Source organism: Tenebrio molitor, chromosome X (assembly GCF_963966145.1).
Source record: "Tenebrio molitor chromosome X, icTenMoli1.1, whole genome shotgun sequence".
Lineage (NCBI taxonomy): Eukaryota > Metazoa > Arthropoda > Insecta > Coleoptera > Tenebrionidae > Tenebrio > Tenebrio molitor.
In genome coordinates this window covers 6,805,041-6,831,874 of record NC_091055.1, presented here as the reverse complement: position 1 = coordinate 6,831,874, position 26,834 = coordinate 6,805,041, and the positions used below count along the sequence as shown (strand labels likewise).

The 26,834-nt window shown below is 36.3% G+C and overlaps 4 protein-coding genes and 1 long non-coding RNA gene across 13 annotated transcripts; 3 read left to right on the top strand and 2 right to left on the bottom strand.

Annotated features, from left to right (window-relative positions):
* Positions 1 to 145: 145 nt before the first annotated feature.
* Positions 146 to 5,031, bottom strand: Acadvl (Acyl-CoA dehydrogenase very long chain). Of its 2 annotated transcripts, none has more exons than XM_069060186.1 (8): positions 4,897 to 5,031; positions 4,105 to 4,312; positions 3,676 to 4,016; positions 1,771 to 2,341; positions 989 to 1,157; positions 748 to 935; positions 479 to 691; positions 146 to 426 (listed from the first exon to the last, which is right to left on the bottom strand). In XM_069060186.1, the coding sequence occupies exons 2-8, from the start codon at positions 4,222 to 4,224 to the stop codon at positions 289 to 291; spliced, it is 1,740 nt and encodes a 579-aa protein (XP_068916287.1). In that variant the 5' UTR covers positions 4,225 to 4,312; positions 4,897 to 5,031; the 3' UTR covers positions 146 to 288. The 2 variants fall into 2 exon arrangements, with proteins under 2 accessions (XP_068916287.1, XP_068916286.1); XM_069060185.1 differs by lacking the exon at positions 4,897 to 5,031 and adding an exon at positions 4,405 to 4,829.
* A 1,267-nt stretch (positions 5,032 to 6,298) lies between these two features.
* Nhe3 (Na[+]/H[+] hydrogen exchanger 3) lies at positions 6,299 to 10,749 on the top strand. 4 transcript variants are annotated; one of them, XM_069060782.1, is made up of 13 exons: positions 6,299 to 6,722; positions 6,777 to 7,075; positions 7,154 to 7,443; positions 7,741 to 7,887; positions 8,038 to 8,141; positions 8,194 to 8,396; positions 8,463 to 8,574; positions 8,935 to 9,088; positions 9,140 to 9,188; positions 9,273 to 9,302; positions 9,441 to 9,656; positions 9,722 to 9,817; positions 10,032 to 10,749. In XM_069060782.1, the coding sequence occupies exons 1-13, from the start codon at positions 6,488 to 6,490 to the stop codon at positions 10,062 to 10,064; spliced, it is 1,968 nt and encodes a 655-aa protein (XP_068916883.1). In that variant the 5' UTR covers positions 6,299 to 6,487; the 3' UTR covers positions 10,065 to 10,749. The 4 variants fall into 4 exon arrangements, with proteins under 4 accessions (XP_068916883.1, XP_068916882.1, XP_068916884.1 ...); XM_069060781.1 differs by having other exon boundaries at positions 9,131 to 9,188; XM_069060783.1 differs by lacking the exon at positions 9,273 to 9,302 and having other exon boundaries at positions 6,300 to 6,722; positions 9,131 to 9,188.
* Positions 10,750 to 10,901: 152 nt separating this feature from the next.
* Positions 10,902 to 14,804, top strand: LOC138140073 (nucleolar transcription factor 1-A-like). 2 transcript variants are annotated; one of them, XM_069060779.1, is made up of 11 exons: positions 10,902 to 11,051; positions 11,309 to 11,709; positions 11,762 to 11,889; positions 11,948 to 12,100; positions 12,152 to 12,253; positions 12,304 to 12,425; positions 12,478 to 12,919; positions 13,076 to 13,348; positions 13,400 to 13,599; positions 13,656 to 13,875; positions 14,042 to 14,804. In XM_069060779.1, the coding sequence occupies exons 2-11, from the start codon at positions 11,319 to 11,321 to the stop codon at positions 14,159 to 14,161; spliced, it is 2,151 nt and encodes a 716-aa protein (XP_068916880.1). In that variant the 5' UTR covers positions 10,902 to 11,051; positions 11,309 to 11,318; the 3' UTR covers positions 14,162 to 14,804. The 2 variants fall into 2 exon arrangements, with proteins under 2 accessions (XP_068916880.1, XP_068916881.1); XM_069060780.1 differs by having other exon boundaries at positions 10,921 to 11,051; positions 11,302 to 11,709.
* An 825-nt stretch (positions 14,805 to 15,629) lies between these two features.
* Positions 15,630 to 26,181, top strand: kon (chondroitin sulfate proteoglycan 4-like protein). Of its 4 annotated transcripts, XM_069060768.1 has the most exons (12): positions 15,630 to 15,958; positions 16,016 to 16,322; positions 16,378 to 16,501; positions 17,312 to 18,520; positions 20,035 to 20,595; positions 20,649 to 21,914; positions 22,132 to 22,374; positions 22,428 to 23,118; positions 23,202 to 23,357; positions 23,407 to 23,816; positions 23,955 to 25,464; positions 25,522 to 26,181. In XM_069060768.1, exons 1-12 carry the CDS (start codon positions 15,886 to 15,888, stop codon positions 25,896 to 25,898), a joined length of 6,927 nt encoding a protein of 2,308 aa, XP_068916869.1. In that variant the 5' UTR covers positions 15,630 to 15,885; the 3' UTR covers positions 25,899 to 26,181. The 4 variants fall into 4 exon arrangements, with proteins under 4 accessions (XP_068916869.1, XP_068916870.1, XP_068916872.1 ...); XM_069060769.1 differs by lacking the exons at positions 15,630 to 15,958; positions 16,016 to 16,322; positions 16,378 to 16,501 and adding an exon at positions 18,572 to 18,700 and having other exon boundaries at positions 18,378 to 18,520; XM_069060771.1 differs by lacking the exons at positions 15,630 to 15,958; positions 16,016 to 16,322; positions 16,378 to 16,501; positions 17,312 to 18,520 and adding exons at positions 18,597 to 18,700; positions 19,752 to 19,796.
* On the bottom strand, positions 25,353 to 26,750 carry LOC138140077 (uncharacterized). The gene is made up of 2 exons (XR_011162436.1): positions 26,608 to 26,750; positions 25,353 to 25,857 (listed from the first exon to the last, which is right to left on the bottom strand). It is a non-coding gene; the product is annotated as an uncharacterized lncRNA (long non-coding RNA).
* Positions 26,751 to 26,834: the final 84 nt, after the last annotated feature.

Below are 26,834 nucleotides of genomic sequence, written 5' to 3'. Positions count from 1 at the left end.
CTCTTTGTATTTCAATATTCAAAGCTAGTTACCAAAAATTTATTTTTGTAGGTTAACTTAATGTGATATCCCATAGTACAAGTTTCATTTGTTGTAGAACTTCAAATTTTATTTATTGCTCCATAAATACAAAATAAAATAACTGTTTACAAAAACGTGTTGTTTATTTTGCCATACTTTTGCTTTTTCCCAAACAAGGTGCACTTGATGTCAAGGTTTTATTATAAAAAAATTCTTTACAGTCAAAAGCTGACTTAAAATAATAATAAACAAATAAAAATAAATAGTTTAGAAATTTAAAGGATTAAGTTGAGCGACTCCTGTCGATTCACATATGTTCTTCGAGATGTGACTCAGTTTTGTAAAATTGTCCAAATTCTTGCCGGTAGCGATGGCCTTAAGATTAGCGTCGACTCTTTCGCAAGCCTGGAAGCACACAGTCAACACAACAAACGACAAACTGGTGGCGGCGATCTACCTCTAGGACCCAAGCTTCCGTCATCAGCTTTTCGTGATTGGCGGTGGGAAGACCTTTGTCCAAAGAAGTACTAGCCCTGGAAAGGACCACGGCACTGGTGTACACATCGATAGCCGAGTTGGCTAACCTGTTCAATATAAATTGTTCGTCGACGATACCTTTCCCGTACTTAATCAAGACCATTTCTACGGCTTGTCCGAACGCATCGATTTTCTACAACCAAAAAAAAAAAAATCGATCGAACTATCAACTCCGCTTTGGACAAATACTTTGGCTAATTGCGTCGCAGGATTGGCTAGGTCTCTGTGTACGAAGTGATTTAGTGCCGGCGGCGAGGCCAATCCGACCGATCGGACCACTCGCTTGGAGGCCTCTTCGAAAATGAGTCCTAGATTGGCCGCAGGGTTTTTGAAGGCATTTTGCAACTCTTTCAAGTGAGCACCGGCATACTGAATCCCTAGAGAATAAATGAACAAAAAAATTATTAACAAATAAATTCGATCGACTCACCGGTTAAGGCAACGAAAAGGCGCAATATATCGTTGGTCCCTTCGAAAATTCGGAAAATCCGTATATCCCTCATCACGCGCTCTAATCCGGTTTCTTTCATAAAGCCCATCCCGCCCATGATCTGGATGGCTTCGTCGCACACGTACCACGCCGATTCCGAGGCGAAACACTGTAAATAAATTGTTTCAGAAACGTTGGGAAACATTCCGTGCTCCCCATTTTCAAAATGTAATTATTTATTATTATTTCTGTGAATTTCCAAGTGTCGACTCGTCTCTCTGCACATTTTTTACAACTGACAATTTTTATGGAGGTTGATCTGCAAAAATTTCAAGACTCCAAAACAATATGTTTACCTTTTCTTTCTGTCAGACAAATTCTGATATTCTTTGACAACACTTATTGACAAGAGAAATTTACAATAAAATTTGAATAGGCAGACTTATCACCCCCCACCCCCCCCAAAACAGGATAGTGAGTCGTCAAAGTCTGCCCAGAATATTTTCAGCAGTGGTGGCGCAAAAACATAACTGTGGGGGGGATTTTTTTTAAACAGTATTACCAAAGCTGATGTTTAATTTAAGTACATACTTTAATTTTTGTTGTTGTATTATTCAAAAAATAATCGGGTATCTGGGCAAGCGATTGCAAAGCGAAGGACCAAAAAAAAACAACATAAAAATGAATTGCCATATAAAGCTACAGCCAGGGAATTATTGATATAGGAGTTTTGACAAATTTGGTTCAAAGCAAGGTTTACTTTTTTCTCCAAGCTCCCTCACCTTGGAGATGGCGGCCTCTAGGTGGTAGTTTTTAGAGCCAACGTCCATGTTGGCCGAGATCATGTAAGCCATCGATTCGGTGATGTACTGCAACATGGCCATCCTCGCGATCTTCTCTTGAATTGTTCCGAACGAGTCGATCCTCTTTCCGAATTGTTGTCGCTGTGTTGCAAACTCTACGGATTTTTTGATGCACGCGCGCATCGTCCCGGACAACGCGGCCGCCATTCCGAACCGTCCGTTGTTCAAGATGTTCATGGCGACTTTGAAACCGTTACCCACTCCGCCCAGGACGTTCTCAACTGGAATTTTCACATCTTCGTAGTACACTTCGGCGGTGTTGGAAGCTTTGATTCCCATTTTCTTCTCCGGCGGGCCGTTGGTGACGCCGCCGAACGACCGCTCCACGATGAAAGCGGTCACTTTGTCGACTGTCTTCCCCGTTTTGGCATCAGTTACGGGAGTTTGGGCGAAGACTGTCATTATTTCGGCCAGACCGCCGTTGCTTATCCAGATTTTCGAACCGTTGAGGATGTAGTGTTTGCCGTCGGGAGACAAGACGGCTCGACTCCTGTGCAAATCAAAAAGCCGGGTTGATCGTGAAAAACAAAAGTCGATTCGTAGATAGATTCATACGGTTTCAACTATCAAATAAGTACTATACGACCATCAAATTTAATTTTTTTTCGACTTTTCAAGATTATTCGAGTCAATCTACGAGTTGACTCGTGGTTAACAGGGCTTCCAAATTTTTTTTGGGTCATAAAAACGAGATTATTCGCTCGAATTCATCAAAGATGTTACAGATTCAGACAGCTCATAGAATTTAGATTTTGCTTCTCAAAGCGGAACACATAGCAACGCACCAATTGTGGCCGTAACTACTGACAACGTAAGAGTTGGTTAATTTTTTATGCTGAATAGACTAACAGCGCGCACGGATTCAATTACTGTGTTTATGTAAATTACTCATTAACATAACTTTGTAGATGTAAATCGGGAAGTATTTTGATTAGTCACTCATCGATCTGTTATTCACCTAAGTATGTATTAACATGCAGTTTCTTTAAAATCCAAATGAATAAGATGGAATCAAATTTATTCTAATTATATTCTAAAAAATATATAATATTCTAAAAAAAAAATAGTCCTTCACCGGAAGTTTCGTACTCTGACGCGTCGCGAGAACTCAGCTTCGACAGTCACCAATGTTTTTTATTTTCCTCTATTAAAAAGAACTAATACATTTTTTTCAAATCTCGTGTCTAAAAAAATGTTTGTCTTGACGTAGATCATGTTTTTTAGAAATCGTTACGAAAACACGAAGAGACGAGTGGCTTTGTAGTTATGGTAACAAGGACATCGGTTTCTACAGTCCTTTAATTATCAACATTTTACATTTACAAAATAAACGTCTACCTCTTTTCAAATCTTTCTAACCTCAAACTCTAAACTTTACAAATCAAGTTACGACGTACTTCTACGAAAATAAAATGTCGCAAAGCTAACTTGATAAAAATTGTTTTAGATATAAGTATGTGATTTTATGATTATTTCTTTATAAAAAATTTAAAATGTTACATTTACAAAATTACAAATATATAATGGTAATGTAATGTGCATAGGACGTTTCTTTAATTTACAGAGGTCATTCAGTTGATAACAAGACTGCACGAGTTCCGTAAATTTAAAAATGTTTCCAACTAGGAAATTTTATAAGATAAGTGGATCATATAAAAACAAATATAAATTTGTGATATAAATGGCATTTTTGCCAAAAAAAAAAAAAAACTTTTATTGATTACTTAATTCATTTTTTTGGTCCAAAATGTCCTCATTTTTAAAAAATTCTTGGCGTGACAATTGACCGTTTTTAATGACAATGACACAATTATTTGTACTTACTTTATGGAACCGGCGTCCGAGCCTGAAGACGGTTCAGTCAAACAAAAAGCAGCAAATTCACCTGAAGTAACTCTTGGTAAATATTTTGCTTTCTGTTCTGGAGTCCCTACCAATAAGATCCCTTTGAACCCGATGGACTGATGGGCGCCCAAAGTAATCCCCACGCCCAAATCGTGCCCCCCCACAATTTCCACCAATCTAGTGTATTGTGTATTCGTCAGCCCCAGGCCTCCCAAATCTTGGGGCACTTGCAACCCGAAAGCTCCCAACTCCCACAACCCGTTCAACGCCTTTTCCTCGACTTTCTCTTCGGCATCGTTTTTCGCCGGATCATTCACTTCCTATAACACGAACATCGTGTTTCGCATAAATAACTGATAGATGATCAAAACAGAAACAAATCTTATCAGATTTAAAAAAAAATCTAACCTCAAAAAATTTTGATACTGGGTCAACAAGCATCTTCAAGGTGTCTCGTTGCTCGTCTGTCAAAACATCTGGATACGGAAAAACCTGACGGCTCTCTAATTGGCCCCGGAACAGGTGCATCACGAATGAATGGTTTTCAGTCTGGGCTGCGGGGGTTTTTTCTGTGTTCTGTACAGTTTTGCATTGTACCGAGGTGGTAGCAATAAATCTATACAAACAAAAATATTGCAGCAATTACATGTACAGCAACAGGAGGTGGAAGGGGACAAGACAATTCGAAGACAAGACAAAAAGAAATACCTTTTAAGGGCAGCATTTTGGAGCTTGGTTTCATTTTGGACACAAAACTTAACAATACGCAACATTCTTGATGTAAGACAATAAAATACGAAATATACACTTATAAAATAAAATGAGGTCAGCTATGACTCTTACAGCTGGATTATTTAATGTACACCTCTTTGCAACTCAAATGCGATGAAACATCCAAGATTTGGGAGTTAATAACCAATATTTAATCACACACAAACACTGTATTTTAGAACTTTGGACTTTGTACTTGGAAACTTAAGTGACTTAAATGCAAACAGGTGGACTAGACGGAGCGTATATGATATGTCAAAATTGAGCGTATACTTGAAACAGTTTTGTTGCCACTGCATGATTCTTACGTCTGCGATTAAGTTGCACTTTATTAAATTGTGATTTTATTCCCGTTTGTTAAAAAAAGTACAAGTATACAATTATAACCTAAGTGTATGAACAACAAAAAGCAATTCATACCACACATACCATCTGTTCCAATTTCAAGTACATATTATTAAAATTAACAGAACTGACGTCACCTTCACGTACTTTGCATTGTTTTATTTTTGTGATTGAACAAATTACAAAAATCATTACTTGTCGGACGTGAGCGCCACCTAACCCGAAAATATCGAACTAAATTTAGCAGATTTTAGACAAAGATCAGGTGGTCAAATTTGAAAATCAATTATTTATTACAACCTTGTGGAATAAGTCTATGTAAAATGAAAAGATTGATAACAGTACAACATAAACCTTGAATGATATTTTACTATTTTAAAAAACAATATTTAACGAGTTTGTATTTGTAAAACAAAATTAAACCAGTGGCGGCTCGTGACTTTAGGAACGTGTGGAGCAAATTTCATCGCCCCGGGAGCTACGAGATTTTTTTTAATATTCAGTGTAACAAATCAGTTGTAAAACACGTGTAAATGGTTCACTGAACTTACGCCATTCAAACTTTAATTTAGTTTTTTTAACAGTGGTATAAAACAAATTTTATCAATGTTATTTAATAGGTCTCCTCATTTAATGAAATGAATAGGTTTTAATTCTTTTATTTGATAGAAATATTCCTAATGATAATGATAAATAAATTCATCTCCGATGCCCTGCCGTCTTTTTATATTCTTTCTTTATTGCCCAAAAAAAAAATATTCGACTTACAGGACAATTTATAAAAATAAAAATAGATGAAATACAACGCAAGTAACAGATGAATTAACCAAAATTAAAATGATAAATTTTGGCTTTATGCTAACTTGTGATTAAAACATTACTAGATTCTTAAATTATTACTACGTTCGTGCGAAAAAGTAGGTAGTTATGTAATAAAAAATAATACATAGGTAATTCCAATATGTATGTTCACAAAAAGCAATGTTGTCTTCCTTACAAATATTGATTATAATTTGAAACAAGTTTATCAAAAAAAATTTTTTTAAGATCTAACATGTTTTATATCATGTAAAAAATTACATAAGAAAAATCATGAAATTAATGATTTTTTTTACAATAAACTAAGTTGGTGGCAGTCTAGAGTTGAAGCATTGTTATAAAAAAAAATTCTAACAAAAATGGAGCTTCATCATGATAGATAAGATTTTTACAATTATCTTAAAACAATTAAGTTGCCAAAATAAATTTACGATTTAATAACACTACCGTTGCAATTTACCCGTGCGAATTCTTTCTTCATTATTTAGCAATGTCGTAAAACTATTCTGGGATCTGAATAAAATTAGTTATAAACGGTTGTTTATGGGTAGATAGTTTACTATGGAAATTCCTTTTATTACCGTGGAAATTATTTAGTCATTCGAAACGATCTAACGCAAGCTTTTAACATAAACCAAGGATTAAACCGAATTAGGCCGCCACCGTTGCCAACCGTACAGTGCGAAATTGCCTTCTATCTTCTATCAAAATAAACAAGTTCCAGATCATTCGCGTCGCGCTGCCAACGTTAATAAATAACCATTATGACAAATAGATTTAAAAAGATAGCTAAAAGTGTATAAATTCCGTAGTTTTGATATTTATATTTACCTTGTTCAAGAATTACGTTTGAAAAATGTGTAAAAGTGTGGTTGTGTTCGCGTCATTTTTATTGTGTTATTTGATATTACACTGTGATGGGGCTGCCTCTGACATACAACTGGATGCCAAAGCCCAAACCACACACCGAATAGATAGTTTAAATTTACTGTCGTACACGTTCCTCTTGATTCTAACAGTACTTACAATATGGTTGTTTAAACATCGTAGGGTTAGTTTTCTCCATGAAACTGGACTCGCTGTCATTTATGGTAAGACACCGGAGCGTTCCCCCGGTCAACTTTTAACCCGACACTCGATTTTAGGGCTAATAGTGGGGGCCATTATTCGCTATTCAGGAAGCCCATCTCATGTCTTGAATATGCAAGTGTTTGCTGATGACCCCAAGTACAATTCTAGTTTGCCCCCAGACACTGTATCTCTGCACTTTCCCGTTAAAGGGCCTTATATTAAGAGCAACAAGACGTTTCAGTATACTTTTCGCGGAGAGATCGCCGACCCCGTCGAGAATGAAATCGATCTGAAAGCAACATTTGATCCGGAAATATTTTTTAATATCATTTTACCGCCTATCATTTTCCACGCTGGATATTCGCTAAAGAGGGTAATTTGATTTATTTAAAGAACAGTCGCTTGGTAGGCTTGGTATGGGTGTAACAACTAATTCAATGACTATTTTCAGAAATATTTCTTTCGTAATTTGGGCGCAATACTAACATTTGCAATAATTGGTACGACCATATCGTCCTTTATTGTAGGAGCACTGATGTATGGCTTTGTTCAACTGATGCCTGCAAAATTAGCCACCAGTATCACATTTCTGGATACTCTGTATTTTGGGGCCCTCATTTCTTCTACTGACCCACTGACAATTCTCGCTATTTTTAATGACCTACACGTAGATGTTAATCTGTATGCGTTAGTTTTTGGCGAGAGCGTCCTCAATGACGCTGTTGCAATCGTCCTCAGTGGGTAAGACTATTTTCCACTAATACTTCTCATTTGAGTTGGCAACACTGAACATTTTCTTCATCCACCTCACCTATTACGTTTAATAGGCTTAATTAAAGAAAAAACCATTTTAGATTTATGCATGTTTTATTCGTTACTGTAATGTCATTGTTATCAAAATGATTTTACTCTCAATTGTCTAAATTGAGCTTATCTACACAAAATAATTGTTGTTTATCTCTAACGTGTTTGATGTTGCTAAAATACTTCTTATCTTATTAAAGATGTATCTTTGTTATACATTATTGTTTGTTTCAGTTCAATTCAGAACTATGAGGAGAGGTACCAGTCAAGGTCTGGAGGATTTGAAACTAAGGCATTTTTTAAGGCTGTTGGAGATTTTTTCGGAATTTTTATGCTTTCTCTACTCATTGGAGCTGTAATGGGCTGCATCACTGCATTGATATCCTTTCCTAAAAACAAATCAAACAAAAACATTTTTTTTATAAATGGTTCATGATAAGTCACTAAATTGCTATTCCATAACATTTGATTACATTTACAAAAAAAATAAAAAAAATCAATAACTACGTTTTTCCTTAACAAATATTACATGACGAAATTTACAAGAGTTCGTGATTTTCCTCTCTTAGAATCGGCGCTTTTTGTGCTTATGTCCTATAGCACTTTCCTAATCGCTGAAGCTTCTGAATTGACAGGTAACGAATTTTCTGTTGGGAGTGAAGTTTTCTAATTTTTTTTTTTTTTTAGGAGTTGTTGCTGTACTATTCTGTGGTATTTGTCAAGCTCACTATACGTACAATAATCTGTCAGACGACACACGAATTCGTACCAAGCAAATGTTCGAGTTACTAAATTTTTTAGCCGAAAATTTTATATTTTCATACATAGGTGTATCAATGTTTACCTTTCCGAAGCACCACTTCGACCCGCTTTTTATATTGACTGGATTTGTATCCTTTTGAGCAGCCTCGTTCTGTCAAGAGTAGAAAAATTTTTTTTCTTAATCACGTACATAGACTTGCGCCGCCATCGGTCGAGCAGCAAACATTTATCCCCTCTCTTTCTTGTTAAATCTGGGAAGAAAGCCGAAAATTCCGGCGAACTTTCAACACATGCTCTTCTTCGCGGGTAAGAGAATAATTAATAACTAGAATTAATAATCATGGTCCAATATCTCAATAAAAAAAAAATTACATAATGGGCGACTTGGGAAAACAAAATTTCTGAAAACGTACGGCGTAACTTAATAAACCGTCATTTGTCAGTTACGGCATTTACGTGAATTTAATTTGTAACGAAGGGTTTTTCACTCGAAAATAAAATATTCACGACAGAGTCCTCTTTTTGAATGGAAACGAAAAAATTGGTGACCGGGTTTACGATACACAAACTGATTTGTTGCAGTTTCGACAAAACGCCCTTTCATAACTGCGTATCTCTTTTTTTGTTGGTCACATTGTATTTTGTTGCATTTTTAATTTAATGCAGGTTTGCGAGGAGCAATGTCTTTCGCCTTGGCAATACGAAATACCGTGTCAGAAGCACGGCAAGCAATGTTAACTACGACTTCGTTAATTGTGATAATCACCGTGATTATACAAGGTGGCGCCACTATGAACTTGTTGCACTGGTTTCAAATTCCGTAAGTTGATTTTTCTTCCGACGATTCTTACTCATTTTAAAGGGATTCCAGGGTCGGTATAGACGAAGAGACGGAAGCTTTGTCGCACCAAGGACATAATGTAAGTGTGATTTGAAATTGGTCGTTAATTTTGCACTTCATTAGCATCACAATCCTCAATTTTTAACCCAATATTAATTATTAGGTTTACAATTCGATGGAGAATACGTCAGGGGTAGGTATTTATTAATATTAAATTGTGCGATGGTGATGTTAAAATCGTCTAACAAAAAACTTTTAACATTACGTCATTGCACTTTGGAACGTGTCTGTTGTGATGTTATATTCGTGTGATAATTTTACGATCCTGTAGGGAAGTACTACTCCGAGAAATGAATGGAACGAGAACGCCGAGCCGGATCTGACTCGACTGAATGAGAAAGCTTTTCTGGCGAGAATTTGGGGTTCCTTTGATACGCGTTATATGAAGCCTTTACTCACACACTCACGCCCCACTCTTCTCGAAACTTTACCAGTTTGTTGTAATCCGATTGCGAGGTTGCTTACGACCACTGAGCAAATGACTCAGGTGAGACGTTCATCAGCTTTATAGATTTTTAACCGCTCGATACGTTTGCTTGCCTCCTTTTGTAGGAAGGGCAGAATAAACCAAACAGAGATTCAGATTCTGATCTTTGTATAGAAGAAAACGATTTTACTAATAGTGATCTAAGGGCAAGTTCTCATAGAGTAAGTCTATAAAGATTAAAAAATTCGTCCTGTTTCTTTTGATCTAGTTGAATTGTTATCGTTTCTTTACTTTATAAAATAATGTTTATATATTGTTTAAGTTTTTCTTAGTATTGTTGCTTGTTTTTTCGTTGTTTTGTAGATACTTTTCAACAGATTTCAAAATGTCTTACTAATACCCCTATTTAATGACTTTGACTTCTTTGATTTACAGCCAATCCATTCTATTAGTGGGCATCAAGTTTAACTTCAAATTTTTTTCATTGGAATTCCTTCTCGATCATATAAAATTGTTGTGAATTAAGTCTAGTCATCAAGTTATTTATTACAAGCTTTAACATGCACGGTATTGTTTGTACAGTGTGTACAATTACGCTACTTCCTCAGTATAAGACATATATTATTACTATTATCATTAATAATAACACTGATGCTGAAAATAATTGACCAGCTTTTTAATGTTGCTTTATTGTTTTTAGTTTACAATATTGAATTCTATTCGTATTTTTTAAATTGCGTATTGATAAGAAGTCAGTATTATTAACCATAGTTGTATATTTTATGCAAGGTAAACTGTCATTATCAATAGATTGCGTCTTAGTTGCAATAATTGTTTGTAGATGAGAGTGTTAAGTTTCCACAAGTCAGGAAATTTGTCAAAATAATTTCTGCAATAATGGTTTAATTTAGCTATATTTAGTTTAATTGTGTTTATTTTTATTTGGATTAAAGCTTTACATGAATCTGCCAGTATAGTTACTGTACTTAAAGAAAGGCTAAATATGACGTTTCAATCACGTGTCTTTGTTTTATTGCATGCACTTTGCTAAAATATTACCATTATATTATGGCTGTGAAGTATGATTTTTACTGATTGTAAATTAGTACTTAAAATTGTTAACATAATCATCAATAAATTATTGTGAAAGGTCGATTGTCATTTTTTTTTATGTTCCCCAAAAATATAAATATGATTTTTGATCCTCTTTCAGTAATCTTTCTTTACCATTTTAACGTTACCTAATACCTAGTGCCTTGAGGTTGTGAATCCTGATTCTTATTAGTATTTTAGGGATTTTTAATTTTTAAAGATACATGTTTGACGGTTGGTAGGACTAAATATGCACAAACAAATGTGGACGCCGCGGGGTGTAAGGGATACCTGAAAAGTAAATGAAAAATAAAGCTAAATTTTTTTGAAATTCTCGAATAGAAACCATCTCAAAATTGCGAGGTTAGTAAAAAGTGTAACATATTTAAGAATGAACGGTTATTTCTTTGATGTGGTTGAGGTATATGTCAACGCATTCAACATACCCAAACAATCAAATTTAAATGTTTATGTTGACAGTTTAACAACAAATAGTCCATATTTTTAAACTTTTGACTGTAATAAATCATTTCTTTTCGAATTTTGGCCACGTTCATTCGAAGTTTGGCAGTTCTTGATCCTCTAACCTAACATGTCACATCTAATTAATTAGTTTTCAGTGTGCTGACCATGGGCTCCAAACGAACAAAAAAATCTAAAGAAATTGAACTGTTCTCAGAAAAACACAGCATCAGAAAAAACAATGAAAGCGAAGATTCATCAGAATCAGAAGTAACAGATGGTGAAGATGAAAATAATGGTGTCATTCAAACTGTGATCACCAAGGCTCCCAAGAGAAAAAAGAAAAATGAAGGATTAGAGGAAGTGCCAAAGAAAGTCAAGAGAACAAATGATGATGAAACTGAATCAAAAAAGGTCAAAGTGAAAAAGAGAAAAACTAAAAGTGACAGTGTTACAAGTAATGAAAATGAAGAAAATGAAGATCAGATTTCTGTGAATGGTGTAAATGAGATTCAGATGGAGAAGACTTTTCAAAAAAACATAAAAAATCACAACCCAGGTACATTTTTAACATTAGCTATAACTGTTTAATTCTCCCATTATTCCAATAGACAAGAAGAATGAGATTACTTGGCCAGATCAGGATATAATCGAGTTGATCAACAGAATGGATAGTAATATACCTGATAGAGATATATTGGCATATAGATCTCGGGTAGAAAAATTAAATTGGGATAATGTTAGTGTTTTTTTTTTTATTTGTATCTGCAAATTTTGATGTTGAAACTCACTTTTAGGTAGCTTTTAAAATGTATTCTGCTGAGGAATGCAAAGAAACCTGGTTGAAGGTTCAAAAACGAATACGGAGGTTTAGGTTACTAAGAGAAATTTTAAATGATGCTAAGGATTGGGTTACTGCGCCCAAAGTTAACAACAATGTTCCAAGACCTGTATGTCATGGTAATGTTTAATTTGATGAAATTGATTGATTTGGTTTTTAGAGGAAACATCCTGACATGCCAAGACGTCCTCTTTCATCGTACTTATTATTTTATTTAAAGAAAAAGGATCAAATTATTAGTGAGAATCCTGGTCTTGATAGGGTATTATAAAAATTGTGATCGTTTAATAAATATAAATTGATGCCTTTTAGAGTGATATTACAAAACGTGTGGGTCAGATATATAAAAATCTACCCCCAGAACAAAAGGAAAAATATGAGAAGTTGGCAGCTTTAAAAAAAGAAGAATATTTTGAAAAGTGGAAAGTATTTTCGTAAGTAATATCTTAGTGTGTTTATGTGTGAATTAAATTGTTGCATTTACAGTGAAAATCACCCTGAATTTGTGCCACCCCAAAAAATGAATTATAAAGTTGAAAAAGAGAAACCAGCAAAATTAGAGAAAGAAAAGTTTCCAAAAGTGGAGAAAGAAAAAACGCCAAAATTAGAAAAGGAAAAAACACCAAAAGTTGAAAAAGAAAAGGTGCCAAAAATTGATAAAGAGAAGCCAAAAGTAGCAAAAGAGAAACCGAAAGGAGAAAGAAGACCAGGGCGGCCTCCAAAAGCAGACAAAAATCCAGGTGAAAGGCCACCTAAGAAGTGTCAGACACCTTTCGGGTTATACTATGCTTCTGAACTGAAAAACATGGAACCGGGAATGGAAAAAAGTGTTTTCAGAGAGAAGTGTAAAGAACAGTATAAACAAATGTCTGATAAGAAGAAGATATATTGGATTAACTTAGCAGAACAAGATCTCATTAGATACCAGGTATGACGCGTTTTTTTTTAATTGAAAAAAAAATATTCTGAGTTGATCAATAAATAAATGCAACCAGAGTTGTTTCAGTGATGTTGACCTGGAATTTCTATTTATTTGCAGATCACTTAAAACAATAAAAATAATTTATATTTTCTGATTTATTAGGAGGAAGTAAAAGCTTATAAAGCAAAGTATCCAGATTTCCAAGTACATAAGGTTAGGCCTATACTTACAAAAAGAGAAAAATTGTCAAAAGAGCGAGCGTTGGGGAAGCCTGTTAAACCGCCAAACTCAGCGTATGCTCTATATTCAAGAGTTATGCTTCAAAGTGAGGGAATTAAAACAGTACACCCAAAAGATAGAATGAATTATATTGCCGGAAAATGGAAAAATTGCCCTGAAGAAGAACAAAACGTGTACAGAGATCAAGTTATAAGGGTCCGTGTGTTTTCTATATTGTAAAGTGTATACTTAAACGACTTTTTGCAGTTGTTGGAACAATACAAGCAAGACTATCAAACGTACTTAGATTCTTTGCCAGAAGAAGAAAGAAGAAAATTGGTAACGCAGTCGAAGCGGAAGGGCCGAAAATCCGGTCGCGCATCTGGTAGAAAACCGCGAAAACGTAAGACCCCCAAAAAACCACAACCAACCAAACTTAAGTTCACCGAACCGGAACAACCACCAATGTACGTTATTTAACCAGAAAAAATAACTGACTTGATTTAATGAGTACAATTTTTAGATCTGCTTGTAAATATTTTGCCACGCTCTATAAAGGTGAAAGTGATCCAGTTCAAGCGTGGAAGGCACTAAATACTGAAGAAAAACGTAAATACGAGGAGGAGTTGGTCAAGAAGAAGCAAGCATACATCGTCGAATTTGAAAAGTTCTTAAAAAGCCTCAGTAAAGAAGAGTTGGAGGCGTTCTCGAGGTCACGCCAACAACAGGTTCAATCAGATGACGTAAGCAATTACACGTGCAGTCAAAAAAGTCGGGTTGGCTACGAAAAACAAAATTCGATCGACCACGAAAGAATCTACGAATCGACTTTTGTTTTTCACGGCCATCAGTTCAGTTTATTTTATCACGTGATAAATCCAAAGATTGAAAGATGTCTTTAATTTTCAGGAGGAGAGCTCGGAATGTTCGTCGGATTCAGAAGGCGATGACGACGACGAAGATGAAGATGAAGAAAACGGCGAAGAAGTACCAAATAACGAAGATGGACGCGACTCCGAGACCGATTAGCTGTTGCATTAATGCCGGCAGTTCGAAAACGGTTCAAGTTTTGAAGACATTTGGTTTGGTTGAGTCGTAAATGTGCATTTTTGCCAGATCAGTACTTCTACTTTGCAAAAATAAATATTTATTTTTGACTAGTTGTAAAATTGAGTGGTACTTGAGTAGCGATGTCGTTATGTCAAAATGATCTGTAACAAGTAGTGGTTTGTGTCAGTTTTTCATAAGTTCCACCGCGATTGTAAATAATCTTACGTTAATATTTGTAAATACATACTTAGCTACTAATGACATGTATAGTTACATAATATTAATAATTTTGGTTAATCCCACGGCCATCTTTTAGAACAGTAGCTTTAACCAGATACGTTTTTGTTTATTCTATTTTTTGTGTATTTTTTTAAAGTCTCATGTTTTATGTGACAAAAGTTAAAAGGACTCGCTCCCATTTTAGGTCTTAGTTCTGCGTTAAACTTGAAAATTTATCTAAACATTTTTATATGAAACGCACTGGTTATTTTTGATCACCCTTTTTAGTGCTTTCATCTATTTTTATTCACTGGTTTATCATATCTATATGCTCTATTACTTTGTTTACAATTTTTATAACTCAATCTGTTTTTGTAGAATCCAATAAAACTTGGTATTTGTAGCGTTTTTATTAATATGAAAGCCTATTAATTTACCCGTTCTGTAAGATGAAAGCAAAAGAGAAGTCCGTTTGCTTTGAGAATAGTATGCCAATAAACTGGTACAGAAATCAAACATTGAACGGACGTTACATTTTTAATTTTTAGGCGCTAGTACTCCAGTGGCACATGTAATTAATATGTTAAGTTCAGATTTTTCTACACCATTTTCGCGTGTTTGTTCAAAACCGTTATAACAAAATTAGTTCACCTGTTAGATCGTGATGACTCACTAGGCTGTTCTCAAAATAAACAGGCTCTATTTAGAATGTTTATCCGTATAGGGCGTTCACAATCGAGTCTTCAACGCCAACTTTGAGGATACATTTAAATGAATGCACGATATCTTAAAGATTTTATCACATATTTTATAGCCATCAAAAATAGTGAACGCAAGACAAAGTATGTTGTCTGTTATCTTTTATCAAGTAAAATCGTTAAATTCTTTATTTGTATGTAAAAAAACGTGTGAACCACATGAAAGCATATATTGTGATCGAAGTATTGTAATTTCTCACTCCTGTTATAATTTTCCTTTGCTCCAGTTTCTTAAAAATTACCAAACATTTAATCAAGAATTACTATATCGTGATTTGTTCGTTGGTTCGTTTTCTCTAAACACGAAAAGATCACCAAGATGGGGTCGCGCTGTCAAAAAATTTGGGAATCACTGCTATAAACAAAGCGAACGCGCATGCTTACCAACCAAATCAGGCTACACTTAACACGGTTACCTAAAAAAATGCACTTTTTCACCTCGGTACGGTTACCAACTGTACTCCACTGTATTCTATGACAACCGTTGTTGCCTGTGTAAATGATACTTGAAGGTTATTACCAACTTTGCACTATCACTACGATCCAGAAATTTGGGTTTCTTGTCTGTTACATTCTGTGGTCGGAGCTCCGTCTTTCTTGGATTCTATGGAAACAGCGAATGATGAAGTGGGAACGTTCTGTCAAAAGAGATCTTGTATGTTTGATTTTTTTTTGACGCGTTGTGTTGCTAAAATAAATAATATGACATAAACAAAAGATCTTGTCATGGAGTCTAAATTATTTGTGTTATGGTTGCTACCCAGTTTGTTATTCCAATTAAGTATGTGCATAGACCAAGGTATTATGAGTGAACTGTTTATTCTGGTGTATGAATGAACCTTTATTCTTATTCCAGCATCATTTTATGGTAGCAGCTATATATCATTGCCATTTCAAGAAGCAAAGAGTTCAACAGATATACATTTTCGATTTCGAACACTTTTACCAAATGCTTTAATATTGTTGGTAGCAGGCACCACTGACTACTGCATTGTCCGTTTGGAAAATGGTAGAATCAAAATAAATATTAACTTGGGAGCTGGAGAATCAGAGCTTCTCTCTCAGCATAATTTAAAATTAAATGATTTTAAGTGGCATGATGTGTCAATCAACAGGAGAGAAGCAAACTTATCAATGCAAGTTGATAGGGCACAGATTGTTCAGTAAGTCTTAATAATGGAGACACAACAAAAATCAAAATGTCATTTCTTATTTTAGAAAGCAGCTCCCTGGCCAATTTTTTGAATTAAACATACATTATGGGTTATTCATTGGAGGACATGGAAACTTTTCAGAAATTTTTTTTGGTCATCTTGACAACTTTAGAGGGTGTTTGTCAGAGGTATGTTAAATGTAGAAACTAGTCCAATTTTATCAAACAATTAAACTTTAATATAATGTCCAATTTAATTGATTGTTTGAAAAAACCGTGAATTTTAAAACATTTAAATTTAGCACATGTTTTCAAAATACAGTGCAATTACTTTAATTTATGTATAATTTCTTATTTTCAAAATAGGAGTTGTGACTCACAAAGTATCTCAAAAATAAACTGCTAATCTTAGATTCATATTTCTATTCTGAGATTCTAAGATTTACATCCTTAACAAATGTTGAAGAAATATGATTATAATTATAAATTGATCACTGTGTGTATCTTTGAATGTTTAAAATCGAATTTTTCACCTGAAATTATTGACTGCGATTGCGCGTGATTAGTAGGTTTACATGGCATTCTACATTCAATGCTATTATTGACACAATCAAATCCGAAGTGCGTGTAAACGTAGTATTTAGATAAAAATCCATCCAAATTCACTTGCTAGGTGCAAAATTATATACAGGGTGTCTCACATAATATCTATTACGGTAGTTTTATAAAATTAAATCCGTGCGTACTTTTTGTCAGTGATATAATTTCGTATTATTATTTTTTAATTCGCGTCAATTATAAATGGTCATTATTATGTGGACCAGCGGTGATTTGATTTAATTTTTTTCCGACATCACTTCATTTTATAATGTCCTTCGTTCGGATTGTTTGTGTGAAATTGAAGTATTTTACTCATCTAATAATTAGGTATATAAAATTGATTATATCATCGAGACTTGAAGTTTGAACGGGTATTAGGGGAAGTTTTTTTTATTGTAGTTAAGTTATAACGGGGTAATGGTCCTTGAACAAGCCAGGCTTCGCCAACAACAATCAATCGTGCAGCGAATAACCTGGAACTGTGCTAGCGAATTCGAGGCGACATTCGAGCACCCAATCAGTTTCGTCGAGGACGACGCGTTCATGTTGTTGTCTCGAAATTTTCACTCGAAAGAGATCAAAATACAATTCGACGTTAAAACGAAAAGCACGCAGAGTATCTTGCTTTACAGCACTGGTCGTGGCACAAAACTCGATTTTTTCCTGATAGAGATATGGAAAGGTAACGTTCGATGTATAATCAAAAGCGAGACGAAGAACACCGAGATTGTAAATGGCGAATACGTGTCAGACGGTCATTGGCACAAAATACACGTGCACATCAGTTCGACGCTGATCGAGATCAGCGTCGACGGCAAAATGAAAAACGAGAAGAACAGTCACGGGCACAGTTTCCAGCTGAGCGACAGTTTGTACATGGGTGGTCTGGAAGCTAGTAAGAGATCGCGGGCCATGTCGAAGGGTTGTAAATACTGTGATGCCGCTTTCAAAGGGTGCATGCGCCACATCATAATATTAGACATGAAAGTGGGCCTGTCCGATGTTTATGTGAGCGAAGGACTATTGCCCGGTTGCGTTTGGCATTATCCTTGTTTGCAAAATCCTTGCAGCGACGGCGTATGCGTACAGAAAGGTCTAGATTCCTTTCAGTGCCAGTGCCAAGAAGAGTTTTGTGTGAAACTGAATTTCACAGAAGGATATAAAGTGTTTTCACACAACAGCCTTGCCACAGACTTAGAATTGTTGTCCGTGGAGCCCTTGCGGGTTTTAGAAGGCCAAAGTGCCATTATAACCACCAATAACCTATACATGATCCTTGATTACCAAAAGTTCGGAATCAAAGATTCTGGTATTAATTTTTACGTAGTAGAAGGACCCATGCACGGGACCGTCGACATTTGGCCCCACGAGAAGAATTCGTTCTCGCTTGCGGATATCTTGAAAGATAAAATTCACTATATCCACGACGGGTCAGAGTACTATCAAGATATTATAGTACTGGAAGTCGAATTCTCCCCAGATAAAACATTCATATTGCCAGGATACTTACAGGGTAGATTTAGGTTTAGTTTATCTGCAAACATAGTACCAGTTAACGATCTTCCACAACTGAGTGCTTCTGAATCCACCGTTTTACGCATTGTACAGGTAATTTTCCGAAGATAACCAGCATGTCTCATTATTAATTTTGTTTCGTAGATCTATCGGTTGCTTCATTCCAAACTGGCAAAATAAACTAGGTGTGTGTCGAGATCTATAATTTCATTATGACCAACCAAAAACCGAATGTCATCGGGAAATAAATATTTATTTTTTATGAAGCAACTGGTATGTATCGACACTTTTTTGTCGTTTTTTTTTCTGGAATGTTAACCGAAACAATGTAACAGTTTTATTTGTACTGTCATTAATATAGGAAATGTGTTGATCTTAATACTAGTCGCGCAGAAATCCATACAAAAAGTACCTACTGTATAATCAAATATAAATGCCATCCAAGTTATCCATGAAAAACAAACGTCAAGTGTCTTCACTAAGTTTTTATTTGAAATGTCATTACTGTAATTTACTATTCCATGAAGCACTAAATAGTAACAATATAATTATATCTAACAATTTTTTTCTATTTCACTGTCACAAAGAGTATTGAAAAACAGTTGCACAAAGTTCAATTTTTAGTGTGAATCCATGTTTTGGATCAAAATAAACAATTAAGGGGGTAGATTATTATTGTAACAAAACTTGGGAGACAATTTGAAATTTAATTGTAAATGAAATGACATTGCTTCATCAATACCAACCCAATGCCATTAAAATAAAAGTCACTAGATAATTATTTTATATTTTTAATTAAAAAAAATAAACAAAGGCGAAATAGAAAAATATGTTACACTCGTTTCACAAAGCATGTTGAACTCGTTGTGTTCTAAACCCTCTTGTTCGACAATAGACTGTCTTGTGCAACTCGCATAATAATATACTATTACTATTACAAAACGGTTTTTACTTGAAACCATAAAAAGTAATGTTTAAATCATTGTGACGGGCAAGTGACAGTTCTTTATAACAGGTATTTATTATTCGTAACTTGGATAACTTTTTTTTTTGTCATATGGTATATTTTTGACGAAAACAAGAGTGCTGCATATTTCCAAAAAGTCACTTTTTGTTTCGGATTTCGATTTTTTCAGTATTTCAGCACTTAACTGTTAAATGCTCGATTTTTTGTGCATCGACGAGGATTGGGTCTTATTGGATTCGTTAAAAAAAAGGTTTTCAATCAATATAAAAATGTTTGAATGAGAGAAATTCTGGATTTGACCCAATTCTGGCAGAGTATGGCTACGATTTAACCTTTTTATTTGATTTATTTTTTAAGATGAATGTGCTGTAAGTACGGCATGAACTGTTTGTAGTTGAAATGGTGAGTAGTGAACCGTAACAATTTTTATTTTTAAAGATGCAAATTGCCGTTTTTAATCATTAACCCAGCATCTTTCTCCAATTTGCATCTTTATCAAAAAATCTACACTAAACTGACTGAGTGTGATTTATTATCGTAGAAGTAAAAACTACTAATAAATGTAGTTTAGTGTAAATTTATGTTGCATGAATTGATGAACATCTTCGTCGAGAGTTTAGCCGACAATTTGTATTTGTAGGGTACGAAAAAAGTTATTGATGTCGACCTTTTTAAAGTCAAAGATCCCGATAGTTCGCCAGAGCAGATTATTTACAATATAGTAGAGTCAGATGTCGGACATTTCGAACAAAAAAATAAAGAAGGGGTTCAGATCTCGTCTTTCACACAAAGAGATCTCGAAGAGAAGAAGATTTTGTTCGTTCATCATAATAACTCACCGATTAACGATTCGTCCATCTCTTTGCAAGTCTCGGACGGAATCGAGACCAGTCCCATTTCAAAGATTCGCGTTTCCGTTTCACCACAATACTGGCGACTGGAAAATAATACGGGATTGACCGTTCTACACCAGACAGCGGCGGTTATAACGCCTTTTAACCTGAGCTTTACTTCTAACGTGATGGGGGTCGATCACAAAGTCCAGTTTCATGTCGTCAAAAAACCCTCTTTCGGCCTAATCGAAGTCGAGAAAGCGATGAACGTTTGGGAGTCGTCAGAAATATTTACGAACATTGATCTGAAACAGCATCGAGTCAGATATCGTCATACAACATCAAAACCGGATTTTGACGAATTTCAGGTAAAAATGTCACGAAATATGATGTTGTGTTCAAATTTGGTTTCCATTTTCAGTTTAGACTGACGCTAGACAAATCATCTCTGTATACATTTAGACTAACTTTTGTTAAGTGTTCTTTGTTGAATGTGAACAAGAAGTCTTTGTTATTTTTAAATGAAACATGGGAGGCAACCTTGTCGGCTGAATACTTGGAGTTTTATACACAGCCGATTAAGACGCTTGCGACGTCTATATATTATGTGATAACGTCGCCTCCACTCTATGGATTTTTGTTTTCTTCAATGTCAAATTATAAGTTGCGGTCCTGTGATGGGTTCACCCAAGAAGACATACAATCAAAAAATATAAAATACAAGTTTTATAAAAGACCGTTCTCTTATGTGAATGACAGTTTTCAGTTTGTTGTGCGGTCGCCAGGTTGCAAAAATGTGACTCACACTTTTAACATTGTGTACAACCCCCCGGAGGACATTTCCTCCAAAGTGATATTTCATTCGGAGCCCTTACTAATAGATGAAGGCTCAGTCGGGACAATTAATCTGACTCATTTGAATATTAAAACAGCAGTGGTGTCAGATTTGTTATTCAACGTCACCCAAAAACCCAAGTATGGCGTTTTGCAAGTCAAAAGTTCGGACACAATCAAAAACGATACTTATTTTTTCACGCTGAACGAACTGAAAAACAAACAAGTGCATTATAAACATGACGGTTCGGAAACTCGCCAGGACAGCTTTACTTTTTGTGCGCTCTCAACCAACGAAGAAAACTTCCAATACGTGGGCAAATTCAGCATCGAAATCACCCTGAAAAACGACAACAGCCCGGTGAGGGCGATCGACAAGGTGTTCCACGTGGTCGTCGGTGGAGAACGCGTAGTTTCAGGAAATGATTTAAAATATTCAGACGTTGATCTGGAAACCACCCCCAAAAACATACTCTACACATGTAGGGAATCCCCGAATGGGAATTTCTACTTTGTCGGGAATCGAACCGCAAAAATCAAAGAATTCACACAGAGTGACATCGACAATAATCGAATCGTATTTCGACATAAGGGTCCCGAATATGCGAAAGTGAGGCTGTGGGTGACTGATGGAAAGTTTCACGTTAATGGTGTGTTGGAGGTCCAAGCCTCGGCACCCTTCATACATGTTCATCATAACAAGAAACTAGTCGTGCAACAGAGTAGTTTGGCCGTTGTTACAGAAGAGAACCTCTCCTATTCTACTAATGTGTTTGCGTCAGATGTCGACGTGATTTATGAAGTGACCTCGCAACCCACATCCGGTCGACTGGCAATGACAAATAATTTAAAGGTAAATTATAACCTACCGTAAACCATATTTACATATGCAGATCCGTTCAATATTGTTTGGAGAGTAGATCTGTACATTCAATCGTAAAAGTTGTGGGAGTCCCTGTAAAGTATTGTTGGTTGCATACCGATTCTTGAAAATGTAGATAAAGTGAAATGATATATTTTTTAAATACAAATTTTGTGTGCAGTTTTTCAACGGTTTTACTATGTTTTAGACGTTAAAAAATTTTACTCAAGAAAACATCAACTTGGGCGAAGTTAGTTACGTAAATGAAGCATCAAACGCTGACGCAGATGAAATCGAAATGACAGTTCGATGTCGAGATGCTGTCAACGTAGCTCAGTTAGGGGTTTTAATACTGCCGTCCACTTACTGGGAACCATTAGAAATCAAAAGTGTAAATAAACTGTCTGTCGAGGAATCGACAAGTGTTATCATTACAAAAAACATACTAGAGGTAATGTGTATTAACTTATTTTTCACAGTTAAAATTTTTGTTTTTTCTTGCAGATTTCACAGTTGAATGTGCCACCATCTGCAATTTTTTATTACGTGAATCAGTCTCCAGAAAATGGTTACATAAGTATTTTAACGGACTCAAAGCGTTCGGATTACGAACCGAGCAACGTATACTACTTTACGCAAGACTTGATAAACGAAAATAGAGTTTTATACATACAGTCAGTCGCCAATCAAACGAAAGATAGAATAGTATTTAACGTCACAAATGGAATAGTTTGGCAAAATAACGTTGTGCTGAAAGTAGAGATAATCCCAGAACAGATTTACTTGGGAAGCAATAATTTAACGGTGAACGAAGGCGGCGTCACCACATTTTCTACCTCGCATATTTTCATACTGACCGATTACTACAAAAGTAAATTACAATTGCAGTATTTACAGTACGCCATTTTGCAAGACGCCCAACACGGGTGCATACAGATTGATAAGAGATGCAGCAAGGTTAACAAATTCTCCCATAAAAAATTGATGGGTGGTAGTATAAGTTACGCGCACGATGGTTCCGAGAATTTGATCGACGAGGTGAAATTAACGGCGGTTATTAATCAAAAGAGGAGCAATCCTGTCACTTTAAACGTAAACGTGTTCCCTGTCAATGACCAAAAACCGAAACTCGTAAATAATACAGGGCTGGTAATGTGGGAGGGCGGAGTCGAAGTTATAACTAATAGCATGTTAGGTGAGCGACTTGAGTAACTTTACGTAATTGTTTTATTCAACTTGGTACAAATTGGTACTTAGCGAAATGGTGTTTGTTCGCAGCTGCCATCGACGAGGATCGACCCGGGGACACTCTCAAATACCAAGTTGTGAATTGTTGGTGGGGAATTCTCTCCCTCAAGTCCGATTTGTCCAGTTCAGTTAGTCACTTTACTCAAGAACTCATCAACAAGGAAATGATCGTTTTCCAAAATCAAAGTAATCGATTTCTATCCGACCTGAAGGCATTACAAATTTGATTTTTTAGACGGGCGAGAAGCCAAGTTCACTTTTAACGTGAGCGACGGCCTACACACCACCGAAGAGTACACTTTTTACATCAAGACGAAACCGATCCAACTTCAACTGCATAGCAAATCTCTCCACATATTTCCTCTACAGAGGAAGTTTTTAACCTCCTCGCATCTGTCAACCACCGTTTCAGACCCCACCAGAATTGTTACTTACGAAGTGACAACTCCACCGAGTCTGGGACGCTTGATGATGGAATCCGAAGAATCGAGAGGCATCTTCAAAGTTGTCTCCACTTTCACCCAAAACGACCTAAACAACAGTCAAGTCTTCTACGAGCACACACACCAGTTTTCGGATTTGTACGCCAACGACTCGTTTGTTTTTGACGTGAAAGCCCACCTTGCACGAACGTTGCACAATCAGGTCCGGTCTTGCGTAACGCTTAACACTGGCCCCAAAAAATACCAAACGCCTGTCAACGTTTTTGTTGCGGTTTTTTTTTTTTTGGAGCTGGTATTAAAGTTTTTGACCGAGTATGTAATCTTAAAAGTCGTGTTTCAGGTGCTGAAAATAGACATATCTGTATCTTCGGGTGGTTTAGACGCGTACGTCAGCATTCCGAAGATATCAGTAAACGAGGGCGGAATCACCACAGTTCCTTTGAATTTATCTCGAGTTGTGAGTTTTTTGGAGAATCATGCAGGAATTCGATCTCCGATAATACACGCATCGGCAACAACCCCTCAACATGGCCTAATATTTCTACAGCACAATCATAACATCACCACCTTCACCCAACAACAGCTGGAATCGGGGCAGATTTATTACGAACACGATCATTCCGACTCGTTAGGGGACAATATTCATTTTTCCTTGTATCTACTACCGGGATATGTGATCTTGTGTAACATAACAGTGCCTATTATTGTTAACCCGATCAATGATCAACCATTTCACTTGGTCACACCAGCTCCAAGTCTGACTGTTGTGCAAGGGGAGGAACACACAATCACCAGACTTGAATTAGCCACAGAAGATGCGGACACTCCGCCGTCAAAAATTAAATACGACGTTATATCTGGACCTTCTCAAGGCAGACTGATTCTCCTGCCGGATAGAGTTCCCGTAACATATTTCACCCAAGCAGACATCGATAATAAAATGTTGGTCTACATTCACAACAGCTCCGTTTTGAAAGACTCGTTTCATTTTAGAGTTTGGGACGAAACGTTCCGACCCCAATTTAGATTATTTAACATAATAGTGTTGCCTATAAATATCAATATATCGGCAGGACTGCCGGTTTATCTGCAACAAGGCTCAGATGTAGTGTTCCTGTCAGAAAAACAATTTTTCGTTGAAACAAACGCAGAGAAGTACAAAATACGATACAGAGTGAAACGCGAACCCAAACGTGGTGTGCTGTATGTGCAAGACGCGCCCTCTATGGCATTCACGCAAGTCGACCTGAAAAATGATTTCGTTATGTATTTACAAACTGACATGACTTCCGCCAACGACACGTTCCAAGTGGTAGGGGAGATTATCTCCGGGAATACTTCGGTGGGAAACGAAGTCGACGTCACCATCAAGGTTCAGCCTCTGATGCAGATCCGAAACTTCACCGTAGTGACTGGAGAATACAATCGGATCACTCTGAGCGTCCTCGACGCAACTCCTTTGGCAAAACTGACCAATAGTAACCCTCGATATACCGTGACGCATTTGCCGCAATGTCTTCAAGTCAGGAAAGTGATAAGGAGTTCGGGGGAGAAAAGAAACGTTCTCAACATGGTGATTTCGACGTTCACCCATGATGAGGTACAAAGCGGTTTGATTTATTTGTTCGTGAAAAATATAGAGCTGCCCTGGAACGGCATACAGGAACGATTGATTTTTCTTTTGGCTGCGAGTATCTTCCAACCGGCTGCCGGAGAGTTGAAAATAAACATAAAGTCGTCTATTAGTAATGATATTTATTCAACGCTGGCGGGGCCCAGCGATCCAGCTGGGCACGAGGGCGGTTTACACTTTGCCAGTCCGAATATGACGCGAGACTACTTCCTAATCGGTAAGAACGAGGTCTAGGGGAGTGTACATTTGTAAAAAAAACAAATAAATGTTTCAGTGAGTATGGTCGCCGGAGTTGTAATCCTGGGGGTGGCCGTCATCGTAATAATTAAGTGTCGGTCTTTGGAAGCGGAGGAGTTGAAGAAAGAAGAAGAGTGTTTACAACCGATACCTTTGCCCAGACCCCCCGACCGGTTGTTGGCTTCACCGTCGCCCCTCAAGCAGCACCATTTAGACGGATTTACTCCACCGCTACCCGCAGCACTGCCACAGTGTAAAGTCACTCCGTTGAGTAGAAGTGAGCTCGAATCACACGCTTGTTATCCGTACGGTGTCGATGAGCAACATTCGGACGACTGGAGTAGTTGCGAGGCGTCCGATCCCACGTGTCCCTCTAAAAACATTATGCTGCGTAGAAATCAGTATTGGGTTTAAAATTTCAACCTGACTTCGTAACCTATCAGTGTATAGGTCTGTGGTGTATTTATACAAAAATTACAAACATTTTTTACGAAACTTAGTTTGTAATTACTTTCACGACAATTGTAATAGATATAGAGTTTTTGTTAGTATTTTTATATACAATAATAATAGGCTTAGAAGTCGTTTGCGTTCATTGATTGCTACCAAAGTATATTAAGTTTACAATAGTATAGGTACTAATTATATTTTACTTTCTGCTACGTTTAAATGAATAAAGATTTCAGTTATTTTCAAACATTTTTATTAATTGTACAGTCGCGAGCATTAATTGTTGGTCGTCCAGGTCATTTTGAAATTTCCCGCTACTGTCACAAATTAAAAATTTTCCCTGCTTAATCCTAATTAATTGACCCTAGCCAATGACAATAAAAAGTCAATTAAAAAAAATTGTCTAAATTTTATTCTAAACATTCAAAAATTATTTCGCTGATAGAGACTGACGTGTCAGAAGTTAGGGTAGCAACCCAGTTGGGTTGGGACTTCCAAAAAGTTGACAAGACAAGACAAATAGAATTTATTAGAGGTTATGGCCGTTTCACATTACAGCACTTTCCCACTTTCCATTGCGTCAAAGAATGAACTTGCGACCAAAATTTATTGCTCGCGACTGTACAAATCAAATCCCGCCGAAACCAAACGTGAACGCGCTCTATTTTCTCACCTCTGTTGTCGATATTCGGTCAGGCTTGAATGGGAAAGTACTTGCATGACCTCGTGGGTATTTTTCTAATGGAAAAATCATGAATGGAAATGGAAATATTTTTACCGATATTACAGGTTTCTGCAATTCCTCATGGACCTCGACTAGTCGTAAATTTTGTGTTGGTTAAAATCCGGTGGCAAATTCCAGTGGGGAAACCACTCATCCATTCACGTGGATTAGAATAC

Coding starts and splice junctions, on each gene's coding strand:
- Acadvl (XM_069060185.1), bottom strand. CDS start 4,469: ATGTTGCGTATTGTTAAGTTTTGTGTCCAAAATGAAACCAAGCTCCAA. Junction 4,313..4,404: donor CAAAATGCTGCCCTTAAAAG/GTATTTCTTTTT, acceptor TTGTTTGTATAG/ATTTATTGCTACCACCTCGG. Junction 427..478: donor CGGAAGCTTGGGTCCTAGAG/GTAGATCGCCGC, acceptor GTGTGCTTCCAG/GCTTGCGAAAGAGTCGACGC.
- Nhe3 (XM_069060781.1), top strand. CDS start 6,488: ATGTGTAAAAGTGTGGTTGTGTTCGCGTCATTTTTATTGTGTTATTTG. Junction 7,444..7,740: donor GTTGCAATCGTCCTCAGTGG/GTAAGACTATTT, acceptor TGTTTGTTTCAG/TTCAATTCAGAACTATGAGG. Junction 8,142..8,193: donor TGAAGCTTCTGAATTGACAG/GTAACGAATTTT, acceptor TTTTTTTTTTAG/GAGTTGTTGCTGTACTATTC.
- LOC138140073 (XM_069060779.1), top strand. CDS start 11,319: ATGGGCTCCAAACGAACAAAAAAATCTAAAGAAATTGAACTGTTCTCA. Junction 12,254..12,303: donor AGAATCCTGGTCTTGATAGG/GTATTATAAAAA, acceptor GATGCCTTTTAG/AGTGATATTACAAAACGTGT. Junction 12,920..13,075: donor AAGATCTCATTAGATACCAG/GTATGACGCGTT, acceptor CTGATTTATTAG/GAGGAAGTAAAAGCTTATAA.
- kon (XM_069060768.1), top strand. CDS start 15,886: ATGGAGTCTAAATTATTTGTGTTATGGTTGCTACCCAGTTTGTTATTC. Junction 18,521..20,034: donor CCGTTTTACGCATTGTACAG/GTAATTTTCCGA, acceptor TTGTATTTGTAG/GGTACGAAAAAAGTTATTGA. Junction 22,375..22,427: donor TTACAAAAAACATACTAGAG/GTAATGTGTATT, acceptor TTTTTCTTGCAG/ATTTCACAGTTGAATGTGCC.